At 32.7% G+C, this 12,250-nt stretch overlaps 1 protein-coding gene across 4 annotated transcripts in view; it reads left to right on the forward strand.

The window, feature by feature from the left end:
• The window catches only part of LOC143232172 (centromere protein I-like), a 68,661-nt gene that overhangs the window by 20,772 nt on the left and 35,639 nt on the right, over positions 1 to 12,250 (forward strand). For 2 of the 4 annotated variants that reach the window (XM_076467279.1, XM_076467281.1), the window contains exons 3-4: positions 3,463 to 3,588; positions 4,138 to 4,271. In XM_076467279.1, the coding sequence (XP_076323394.1) occupies positions 3,463 to 3,588; positions 4,138 to 4,271 (260 nt within the window). The remainder of the gene's footprint in view (positions 1 to 3,462; positions 3,589 to 4,137; positions 4,272 to 12,250) is intronic. The other 2 variants (XM_076467280.1, XM_076467282.1) reach the window with 1 other exon arrangement.

The raw sequence follows: 12,250 nt of genomic DNA on the forward strand, positions 1-12,250 counted from the left end.
TTCTATTTTATTTGATCCTGTTGCTGTCAAGCTGTCAAAGTTTGAGCTTTTGTGACTATACTTTTAATTTTTGCTACCTTCACTTTTGTACTTCATCTCAGTCCCTGGTTTCTGTCTTTTGATTCCTAACTTTCTTTCACTTAGTGTCAAACTCATTGAGCTCATCTGTACTGTTTCTATTTTATTTGATCCTGTTGCTGTCAAACTGTCAAAGTTTGAGCTTTTGTGACTATACTTTTATGTTCACACTCTTTTGTTTTTTTGCTTTCTGCCCACAAATATTTTCTCCCTTTTTTTTTTCTGTTTCCTGCATTCAGGCTAAATAGCTGCATTCTCATTAACTTTCACTTATTACAGAAGTCATTTGGCTGATTATATGATTCACTTGCTATTTTTGGTATGGATGAAAAGAGGTGTTGTCTGTAGAGTACTTTATCATAATGTGTGTGTTGGTTTCTCCCCTAGAAGTAGTTTATTAAAATGCTTACATATAACTTAATTATATTAACTTTATGATAAGTATGGGAGAAACAAAATTGCAAGAAATTCATCTCTGAAATTTCCTTATTGATTTTTCCAGTCAGAACTTTTGCATGCTCTATGACTTTTGTGTTTCTCTTAGATAACTTGAGCATTTCTGTGCTGTTAAGAAACCCCTATTTACAAATCTAAGGGTGTTTAAAATTTATAATTTTTTTACTACATATAACCAGAAAAAAGTGATACTCTTGCATTTTATAAATACTTCTGCATTTGCCCTAGACAAAAATACACCCTGTATGCTGAAGTTCCATGAGAGGGTTTTGCCCTTTGGAAGTTGATAGAAGACTGATGATGCCTCAGCTGGTACTTTTTTCATCTCCATTTGCTCATCCTTGTAATACCATTGAAAATGTATTGGAGCAGAACTGCCATTCTCACTAAGTTTTTCATCTTCAAGCAAGACTGGGATTATAGTGAATCTATTCTTATTTCTTCATTGCTTTATTTTTTGGTGTTCCCATTGCACTGACTTTGGGATGTTGAGCCCATCTTTGAGGCCTTCTTGGGTCTTGACTTGGTTCTCATTAAGTACCCACTAATTTAGCTGATCGTGTAACTCATTAGCCATTTTTGATACAGATGATAAGAGGCAATTGCTTCTGGAATATGCTTTTTCATAATGTGTCTGGGCTTCTCCAAGAAACTTCTACTACAGGTGCAGGATATAATATTTATGCCACTACCTGTGTCCTATAGTTGACTCCTTGGGATTGATATGCCATTAAATTTCACAAAGTAGACACTTTTTCTGAAATTGAGGGATGTCATGTGTAAAATAGTACCCTGCCTAAAAGAATTTCTGAATGTCCTCTAGGTCCAGTCTTTTTATAAGACTGGTCCCTTCAATCCTTCATCAAATCCAGTTTTGTAAAATGTTTTCAGATTATGGATTGTATTCTGACTCTGATTGACTGCATATTCCTTTTAATTTAATTATTATTTTCCTATCTATAGCTTGTAGTGAGTTTCACATTTTTAATTTTTTATATTCATCTGTTCTATCCTTCTTTAGGATATGAGTATTCTGACTTTTAGTATTTCAGAGCTAAGCATACATGTTTTGAATTTTAAAGTTTTTTGGAAGTAAATGAATTTTAAACAGGTACATTAGAATCTCAATTAATGATACCTTGTCATTAAGGGCAGACCTTTCCATTCTTTCTTTTTTTTTTACTATTTGTAACCAAAATATATTTTGCACCTCCATATTCTGTATAAAGGGCAATATCTTTAGTCTTGTTCTCTATACAGGCACTTGATAAAACAAGCAGTTAATTCTTTTGCTGTGGACAGATTAAAGTGCACATGCCATGATCTTTTAGTTATTTTCAAATAGTATTGAATAACTATTATTAGTCATAACACTGTAAGTACTTTGAAATTTTTGTTTCATTTATTTTTGTATGTTTTAATAAAAAAAAATTTAAGCATTTGGGAATAAAGAGTATTTATTGGTTCATGAACACATTTGAAATGGAAATAGAATTTGACAAATGTGTGCAAAATAAATATATTTGTATGCTTGTACAGAATACTGCTAAATTCCAAATATCCCAGGAAGATGACCAATATTCAAACACTTGTGATATTTATATATTATTGGATTGGTTCCAAACCATATACTGTAATAAATGTTTTCACAGATCCAAAGTGCAATCTTATTATTCTGTGGAATTTTCATTGTAAACACTGTTGAATACTCAAGCTGGTAAAGTCCACATTGAGTTCTCTGAACAGGTGTCGAGTCAACTTGTTTCTGTGCATGTGCTTTATTGCTCTCTGGAGGATTATTTACAGTGTCACATAAAGAGTCCAATGAAACAAGTAATAACCTGTATATCTTGCCTCCCCACTATTAAATTTTGTATCATAACTGGATATTATGTCAATAAAACAGAACCCACAACACTTCTGCAGTGAGTCACCTGGAAGATAGAGAAGTGGAAAACTAGGTAATTGGTGCCTGCTCTGTAATGACTAAAAGACATTTGGAAAATTTTATAGTTATATGATTTATGGAAAGCATGAGTTGAAACTCAACAAGGATAGACTTTCCAAATTTTATAGTTAAGTACCTGTTTGAAATACATTTTAAAATTATAAATGTAAACAATTGGTGGGATTATTGTTTGATATAAATCTGGCTTTCAACATTTGTTTTATACTTTGGAAAGCTCAATGATTAATTGCAGTTTTGTCAAATTTAACAATCTATCATAAATGATTAGTCAGTTCCTTAAATATTATAATATATTTGTTACCATAGAAAGCATCAATGAGTATGCAAATCTTTCTAAAACTGAGTATTTTATTACACTTGCTTGTATATGAATTAGTCATTAGTTTTATGATTATTACAGAAAGCACAGAATTGCAAAAAAAATTAATCATTAAAACTTTGTTTATGAAAAACAGGTATGAAAAAAAAATTACATATGAATATAACGACACTAGTCCCATGCTGTTTCTTCTTGTGTTTTTTTTTTATTTATGGTCTACATAATTAATTACATGCTGAAATGAGGTTTTTGAAACAATGCTGCTGCAAATATACAAACTATATTCCTCAAAAGATTGATAATTTTGCATGTGGAACTATAGTATATTTTATGTTTGATCCAGACATGTCATAGAGCTGCAAGATTAATTTCTATACATAGTAAACTGAACAAACTAGAATATTTCTTAAATTACTAATCTTCTTTTTTAATTCAGCAACATTTTACAGTTACTTTCAGATATTTCATGTGTTTTTTGTAGCATTCATAATTTATTTTGTATTCACTTTTTGAACCCAGTTCCATGGTAATCTGATGTCTGAAGTTTTTTGAGAAGGTTCAATAATACTTTTAACAAACAATATTGTAAAGATTAAACTACATAGTAAATTGTTTTAAGAGCTTTTGTTTCTGTTGATAGCCACAAAAACACGAAGTTTACCTGTTCAGTTGAGTGTGAATTTAATACAGAGAACAGCAAGAAGTGAAGGTCTACCTGGTGATATTTTAATTAAATTAATTGCTGTCATTGGAAGAAAGAAGTTTTGTAAGTACATGTTACATTTAAATGTATGTAATACACAGTTATATCATCAAATTTACTGTATATCAGCCTGTATAACTAACATCAGTAATGGCTATTAAAAAACTATAGACAGTATTAAATACAATTGAATAGAATATACTGAATATATGAGTAATAGAAAAAAACATTCTGGAATAAAAAATGCAGTAAATTTTAAGTATAATACACGCTACTTTGAGTGTGACTTTAGTCCATAAAGAGTAACAGAGAAAGTTGAATATTTTTATTAATTGAAAATGTTGACTTTATAGTGGTTTACAAGTTATAACAACATTGTTAATAGCATTTAGTTCCAGATTAATCCCATTTTGATGACAGTATATCATGAATGAATGGTCATCAGTACATTGTATAATTAGAGAAAATTTGTATGAAAAAAATATCTTTATTAAAAATTAGTATGTAAAGTAACCAGAACATCTTTACAACAACTATAAGCAAATGTGGATGAAATATTAGTTATATGCATTTAAATATAATGTATGATATTCTGGTTTTGGTAAACTTTAGCTGAAGCAGTCTGCCGTCGATTGATCAGGAGTTTACTCCCATTTGATGTGGTACCTGTTATTGCAGTTTTGAAAACTATTTCATGGATGGGTGTTGGAAACATATCCATTGCACTCCAAGTAGGAATTTATTATGTAATGATTTTTATTTTTCAGTAAGGTGATCTATAAGTATAACCATCAGTTATTAAAAAAATAATAACTTATTAAACATAAAGATATATCAGTTCATTCATAGGTGTACATTTACAATAAGTTGTACTTTTCCATGAAAATCAAATTATGTTGTATTACCTCAGCTCTTTCTTTACCATGATCACATGGATGTTCCCTTTTATAAAACTGTTACATGAGTTTGGAAGATTGTAATGCAAAAAATAAAGTATGTTTTCTTTCAAAGTTTCACAAGTTTACCAATATTTAAGCTTCAAGTAAATAATTAAATACTAAAATATGCATATTTTGTTTCTTATTTCATAGATAACACTAAACTTTGTAAACGTTATCTATAAAATTGACAGTCAGAGTAACAATTACAAAAAATGACATGTTATGGCACAATAATTACAATTATTTAATATAACTTAGAGCCAACTATTTTTGGTTAACATTATCATCATCATCAGGGCAAAATTCTACTTTTAGATTGCTTAGTTTACCAAAACAATTCACTATTCCAACCAAAGTAAAGATTGAAAATTGTTTTAAAATCAAACCATCTAGTATTACTTTACTTCTTTGTGTACTTCTTATTGCAGAATTTATTTCATTTTGGATATATTTTATAACACATCTACAAATAACAAACAATCTACTTTAATTTTTTCCTGTTTTTTGGATGGAAAACCTAATGCCAATTTAGCCTTTCCCACTTTTCTATAGCATTATTTTAAACTGTATAATTCTTGTTTTTGATATCTAAAGTTCTTAAATTGAATAATGCCAGATATCAGCCTTGGATGATTGTTACTGTGTTATGTATAATTAAACATAAGAAGACACTATAATCATATTAAATATACAGATAATTGTTTGACTTTCAATAAATATTTGGAATTTAAGGTGGTTGTTTAGCATAAAGATGCCAATAAAAAATTTTTAGAGTTCTTTCCAGAATGAAGACTTTTTATGTATTGGTATCCATTAACAAACAACAATTAGTACAAAGGAAAGTAATGCCAAGATTAATTATATTAATAATAACAGATTTTTGTGTCACTGACCTTGCTGGTATTGCTAATATATTTGATGATTATTTTTCTAGTCAGGCTATGTCTAGAACTCAATCTATTTATCTTGCACTTGTAACTGTGGCTGAAATTCGTGCAACTATTAAAACACAGTAGCTATCTTGCTGGATTGGTTGATAATTTATCATCAGTGATTACATATGTTGGCAATACAGTTATTGAACCATTAACTATACTTATTAGTATAGTATGTATTACTGGTAAATTTCCTGAGATTCTTCAAACTGGTAAGGTTGTATCCATCTATATGGATGGTGATCCTGATCATGTGGAAAAGTATCAGCCTATTTCTATCTTTTTTTCATACACTTGTATTATTGAGTGTATACTTTACAATAAAAATGTTTTTTCAAAAAAAATGAGATTTTATGTACCTTGCTGTTTGGTTTCAGTAATCACTGCAACAGGTGGGCTGTGTCAGTCACAACTAATTGGTATTAAATTGAGATATGTAGTTGAGAAAGAAACACACAAATCACCAACTTGAGGAAGTTTATGGTTAGAATAAATAATTTGACTTAGACTTAGGTTGAGAATACACTTCAATGTTTAGTGTAACAATTTCTGAATGAGCTTACACTTTCCAATTTCATAATTCACTTCAGTAACACTCTTTAAATGTTACTATTCTAAGCTCAAACAATGACACTTCTGAGTTTCTATATGTTTCATATCAGTTTTTAATTATGTTTTTTGATTCAAGACAGATAGCATTGATTATTTACTTGAAGCTCAAGCAATGCACTTTTTCCAAATCATGCAGAAGAAACACTGGCATAGCTGTTTTATACATTATAGTTTGGGTTACCAACTTTTTCAGGAGACTGGAAGCAGTTTTCATTGGCAGATAAATATTTGATCTTAGCAGCTATGGCAACACAGAATGAACTCCATGTCTGTTAACTATCTGGCCAAAAACCTGGGTTCTTATATCAGTTCTATTTGGTATTCTTGCAGCTTCAAAAATACTTTACATATCCATCCACAAGTGGATCTGTCACTTAGTTGGTTGATTTTTTTTGCAGCTCATCATAATTCTCAGAATAAAAGACAAAACTTCACAAGTGGCTAAACTAGAAAATGATAAATCAGCTGCCTGTTTTCATGTATCTATCCTCATCTTTTGGTAATCAATCCTAATTCAAATGTTCTGTCCAACCCCTCATTCAAAGTTTTCCAAGTAATGTTATCTCTCATAGTTTTCTACGTACTGTGTTAGTCTGTCAACATCATTCTCAAGTTTAAGTAAACAATCTGTTGTGTCAGCATTAGTCTGAAAATAACATAAATTTCTATTTCTTACCGTTGACTTCAATACAGCTTTGGTTTACCCATGACCTACTTTCTTCTTGGTTAGTCATCATCACCACATTCAAATGCATAAGCTAATTATTACATAAATTTTATCATACTGGGTTATACATGAAGCACTGTAAATAACTAAAAGTGACAATGATTCATCACAAATCTACTAAAATGTGTTTATTGGCTGTTGCTACAAAGCATATTAAAGTTTTTGAGGCCAAACAACCTGTTTCAATTTGTGTTTTAGATATTGCCAAGACATTTGGCAGCATTAATTGTGCAATTTTGCTTTATAAATTTTATTATTGTCTATGTGGTAATATTTATGACGTTCTTAAAAAAAAACTTGATAAATAGTATTTAGTTGCACTTTTTGTTCTTCATGTACTACTGGCCTCTTTATGCTCTTTCTTAACAGGAATCACCCTGTCATAATCACCAGTTCCTTCTCAAAGCTACTCATGTAGGCTGGTTGATCAACTTGGCAAAGTCCTTCCTTTGTCCTACCTGGTTCCTTGTTTGTTTAGTTGTTTTCTTTGACATCCATCTCGATTAACCTTATCTTCTTTGGCTTTGGTCTGTGGCATAAGCTGTTTGGAAAGCCCTCTTTGCTCCCTCACTTTCTACTTGCAAAGACCTATCACTTCTGGGGATGTGGTCTTTTCTGATTCTTTTCATACCCCTTGGTTGGGCTTGTATGAGTTTCCTTGTTTGGAATCCTTTGGCTTATCCCAACACTCTTCCTTTCTACCTTATGGTTGGTCTTCTTTGATGGTAAGCCACAACTCATCCTTTGGTGAGTGCCTTGCTTCCTCCTCCCTGGCACAATTTACATCTGTTCATGGATGCATCCTTTCAGGGTTGAAGTGCATGGGTTGACCACTGTGTGGCTCAGATTTTATTGGCCTTTTGTGGAATGCTCTCTTCCTATCAAATTCCTCAAACTCCTTGCTGTTCATTAAGCTTAGGAACATTTCTTTTGTTTCCCAGAGATCATTTGGTCAAGATTCACTCTGTCAATTCTCCAGGGGAGGCACATATTTTTTCCAAGGGTGCACCTAGTCAAGATCCCTGTGTTCTGTTTCTCCCTTTGGATCATCTTCTTGGGTCTTTTGTCATAATCTTCATTTGATGGTGTGTTGCATATTGGGTTCTTTCACCTGGTTGACTGGTTCCTTCATCCCCATGTTTTTGGTGGCTTTGCAACTGGTAGTGTATCCCTCATATCATTACATTTACTGCTTACTTCATTCAGCAGATACTTTTGTTTTGGATATGGCTGCCTTTATTCAGGTTGAACCAGTTTCCTTTGTAAATCTTCCTATTCCATTACTTCTTCAGGTGGTTTCTTTCATGCATACAACTCCATGGATGGTCCTTGTGATTACTCCAACTGGCCTGCTTAACTGCAGTTTCTTTGCATGTCCAATTGTGATTGTTCCTCCCCTCTTCTTTTAGTCACTGACTTCCTTCATCAACTATAGTTGCCAGTTCTGCTTCCTGCACATCACATCCTCTATCTTCACACCTGGCTTTTTGTCTGATTCCTGGCAGGGAGGTCTGGTTTCTCATTTCAGTGCTGTTTCCTTTACCTCACTTCTTCACTACCACATGGTTTTATCTTTTCTTAACATTCTTTCCAAATACATCAGCCACATCTGCATTCTGTACTTCCAGATCAGGACATACCATTGTTTGAATGCACTGCTTCATGTTCTTTGTTTTGTCTTTCCTATAAAGAGTATTTCTTTCCCTCTTGACCTGTGGGGGGCAGTGATCATGTATATATTTACTACAGCTGTCCTTCATACACTGTACCACTCTACATGACTTCTTCCTTCCTTCAGTTGACCTGTGTGACTGTTCAGGGTAACTCACCTATTTTTCCCATTTTCCTTCCTGCTCTCTTTCATTTTATCCTCATCCAGCTAGAGTTCTATGCCCTGTGCATGCTCTTTGTTATTATATTGCCCACATGGTTCCTTAATGGTTTCCTGTTCCAGGCTATTTATTCCTGGGCTACTCTCTTTCTCTTTAAATCTTTCTCCCTTTACCCAGTTGGAATCATCATTTCCTTCTGATGGCTTATTCCTCTTGTCCCCTTCTTTTCTTCTGTTCTACTTACAGTCCTCTTCACCTTTTCCTATCCTTCTTACCTCTGTTAGCATTTGGAAGAGATTTTGTAATTGGGCAGTGTTGGCCACCAAATTATGTTCATCTCCCATTATCTACATTGCATCATTGGGGTATTGCCTACCACCTGTGATTTACTTCACACTTCAATGCAGCTCTGAAACTAGATAAATCTATATTCATGGTTTCTTTTCTTATGGGGGCCTTTGCTTTGATTTTCTCTTGGATTGTGCTTTGTGACGAGTGATGCCTGGTCAGATGTTCTTTAACAACAAAATCTGCAATGTTGACCATGCACTCTTGTCCTTGGCTCTGCATTGTCACCATAGAAAAAGGTGTTCCATAAGATCACTAGGTTTTTTTACCTCATGATAATTGTTTCATATACATGTCTGTTTTGGACTGTACCACCTATGGATGGCATTGGTAAAACAAAGGGGGATAGCTGCTCATTCCTGCCAAAGCTTGAGTGAAGAATTCTGTGTGGTCTGCTTTTCAAAATAGGGTTATGTGGTCACCCATTGCACTGTCTCCAGTGTCCTCCAAACTCTACAACTCATTGTTCCTCCCTTCCTTGAGTTTACACATGCATACTGTTACATATTTCATAACATCTGGTGTTGATCCATTGAACATGCAGTTTCAACCCTTTGATTGGGTGTCCTCATCCTACCCTTGTGGGATATCAGTTCCCCATGGAGAAAGTTTGGATTAGAGTGCACAAGTTAAATCCATCTGTCCAAGCTATATGACAAGTCCCAGATTACTTTAGAATGTAGATTCTTGTGTAATTCCCAGTTATTGGTGTGGATCTTGATCTCCACTTCTTGGGTTGGAGGTGAATATGGTATGGTCCTTATCCTACCCTCACAAGATGTTGATGGCCAGTAGAGAAGGTTTTGGATGCAGTTAACCTACCAGATACAGTTCAATGCATCCTAGCTGCTCTGCATCTCACTTTTTTGCCCTTGTATTTACCAGATTATTCACAATGTCTTGCTCCTCCTACTAAACTTTAAAGTGGGGTGTAAAGGGAGCCACATGCATTTCATGAGCATGTCTTTCTCCTATTGTTTAATTAGAGATGCTTGATGATCTGCATGAGATGCATGTTCAATCTCCCAATTGCAACAGCAGGGAGCAGAAGGCTTGTGGCAGGTATAAAAGAAAAGTGCATATAGAGGGCAGTACTGGACAAGGAAAGTGCCAATTGGAAATACATTTTCAATGCAGGAAAATTATATCTTTCTAGGAAAAATCCTTTATCAAATCAATTGTCATATTCTACAGTTAAATGACTTTAAGTTTATGAGGCTCACTTTAGTATGATAAGCCCAATATGGCTGTTGCCAAAGAGAGAGTTGAGACTTGCACCTTTTTTCATAGAGCATTTGTTTGTAACAGATTTAGGGAATTAGGACTTTTAACTATTTATTAGGTCATGTTTACTGCTTCGTATTGTTTTGTTGAAGATATCATTTTGTTTAATCTTGAATTGAATTTGTTAATCTCTAGAGAAAGTTTATATTGCTTTCATCACAGAAATATCTATTTTTTTTCAAGAAGTATTTAAGCTTTGAGTTCTTAAGTTTTTATTATTTATTTCCAGCTATTTTAAATCACTTAAACTGATCATATGACCAATGTCCATTAATAAAACTACACTTGTATTTGCTTCTGAAGGAATCACCTTTTGAAAGCACTTGGGTTACAGGGTTTTTATTCATTTCTATCAAGACTTCTTGAACCTATGTTTTTCTGACATCTTGAATGTATATAAGTTTATAATGGTCAAATTCATAATATTTTGTTGAAACTATTTCAACTCCATCAAGGTATTCATGAGTGTTGTTGTATGTTTAGATAAAATTCAAAGGATTCAGAAATATTAACACACTTGTTTGGAAGATGCTGAAATCAACCCAGATTCAAAATGTTTAAAAAATTATCTATACAATTAAATAACTTTTTAGTTAATAAATTTTATCTCTAAAAATGTTTGTCTTAAAGAAGTATTACAAGTTTATTCTTTTAATATTCTTAATTCTGTGCTGTAATTTTGCCCTATGACAAGGAGTGAACCTGCTAGATCTTCTTCAGAATAATATCTTTCATCAGTAGCAAACTACTTTCATGCTGATAACTTTCAGATTTTCTGTTTGTCATTAAATATAAAGATAATTGTGAAGCAATTGAAGGCTTGAGTTGAATATATGAAGGAAGCATTGCAAATTGGTTCTTATGTTTCTTACAAAGGATCTCCACTTGTGGTGGCTGAAACAAAGTTTTTTTGACTAATTCTTGAAAGTAAGTTGAATTCTATTTCACACATACAGCATTTTAAGTTTAAATGTATAAGAGTTTAACATCTTGCAGGTTCTGGGTTTATTATGGCCTAATCTTCTCAAATCTAAATGAATTTTGTCTAGTTTTAACCAGTGATTTTGTATTACAAAAACTCAATGTTGTATAGCATTAGGGTCTAAAACTCTGCACAATTATTTTGAAATTTTCCAGACCAGTGTTTGTGTACTGAGTCTTTTGAACTACCACTTCAACTTTGATATATGAAATTATTTTTGGAGAATACTGCATACTTTCATCAGTTTTATTCTTATCATTGTGTTCTCATATTTTGATGGACCATGATTTCTGCATGATGTCTAGGCATTTATTGATTAATTATTCTGCTGCAGCTGGCCACTGTTCTCACTTTGAATTGCTGTAAGATTTTGGATCTGTCTAAAAATTATAATTCATTTTCTATTAATGCTGTTGAAATTGTTTTTTTTTTTCAGAGGGTATCACCTCATAACCTTTGATTCAGTCATGGTTTGTGTGTGTCTGTGATTACCTACATGACATCTTTTGTGGTTTCTGTTTCTACTGAATAGTTAAATGTAATATTTTTTGCAATAACTGACTTTGAGACTATGCATTACAGCCATTTTTCCACTTGCATCAACTTGCATAGCTCCTAGATAGTTCAGAAAACAGAAACTAGTAATACCTCTCATGTTCTTTCCTAATCTTTAAGAAACTAGCTTCTGAATCTTATTTTGACTATTTAGCTTTATTGGATTCTTGAATGTGTTAATATTAGAGGAATGATTTGCTTGGTAGATTAAAATCATTCTTTTCTGTTGCCATTGATCTTTTTATCCATACAGGAAGGGATTTCTTACTCTTGACAGAAGTAAAGTAGCTTGCATAATGATTGTAGAGTAGTTTGGTAAGGTTCCACATCAGGCATTGCTTTTTGAGCTACGCAGTATATTTGATAATGATAATTCACTGTGTGAGCAATGTGATACTGACGTGAATAATACCCATCTTAACACACTTTTGCTGCTACTTTGACAATTATCAGTAACAATGTTCCAGACATATTGATTTACATTTTGGCATAAAGACAGTGAAAATTAA

Source organism: Tachypleus tridentatus, chromosome 11, assembly GCF_004210375.1.
Source record: "Tachypleus tridentatus isolate NWPU-2018 chromosome 11, ASM421037v1, whole genome shotgun sequence".
Taxonomy (NCBI): domain Eukaryota; kingdom Metazoa; phylum Arthropoda; class Merostomata; order Xiphosura; family Limulidae; genus Tachypleus; species Tachypleus tridentatus.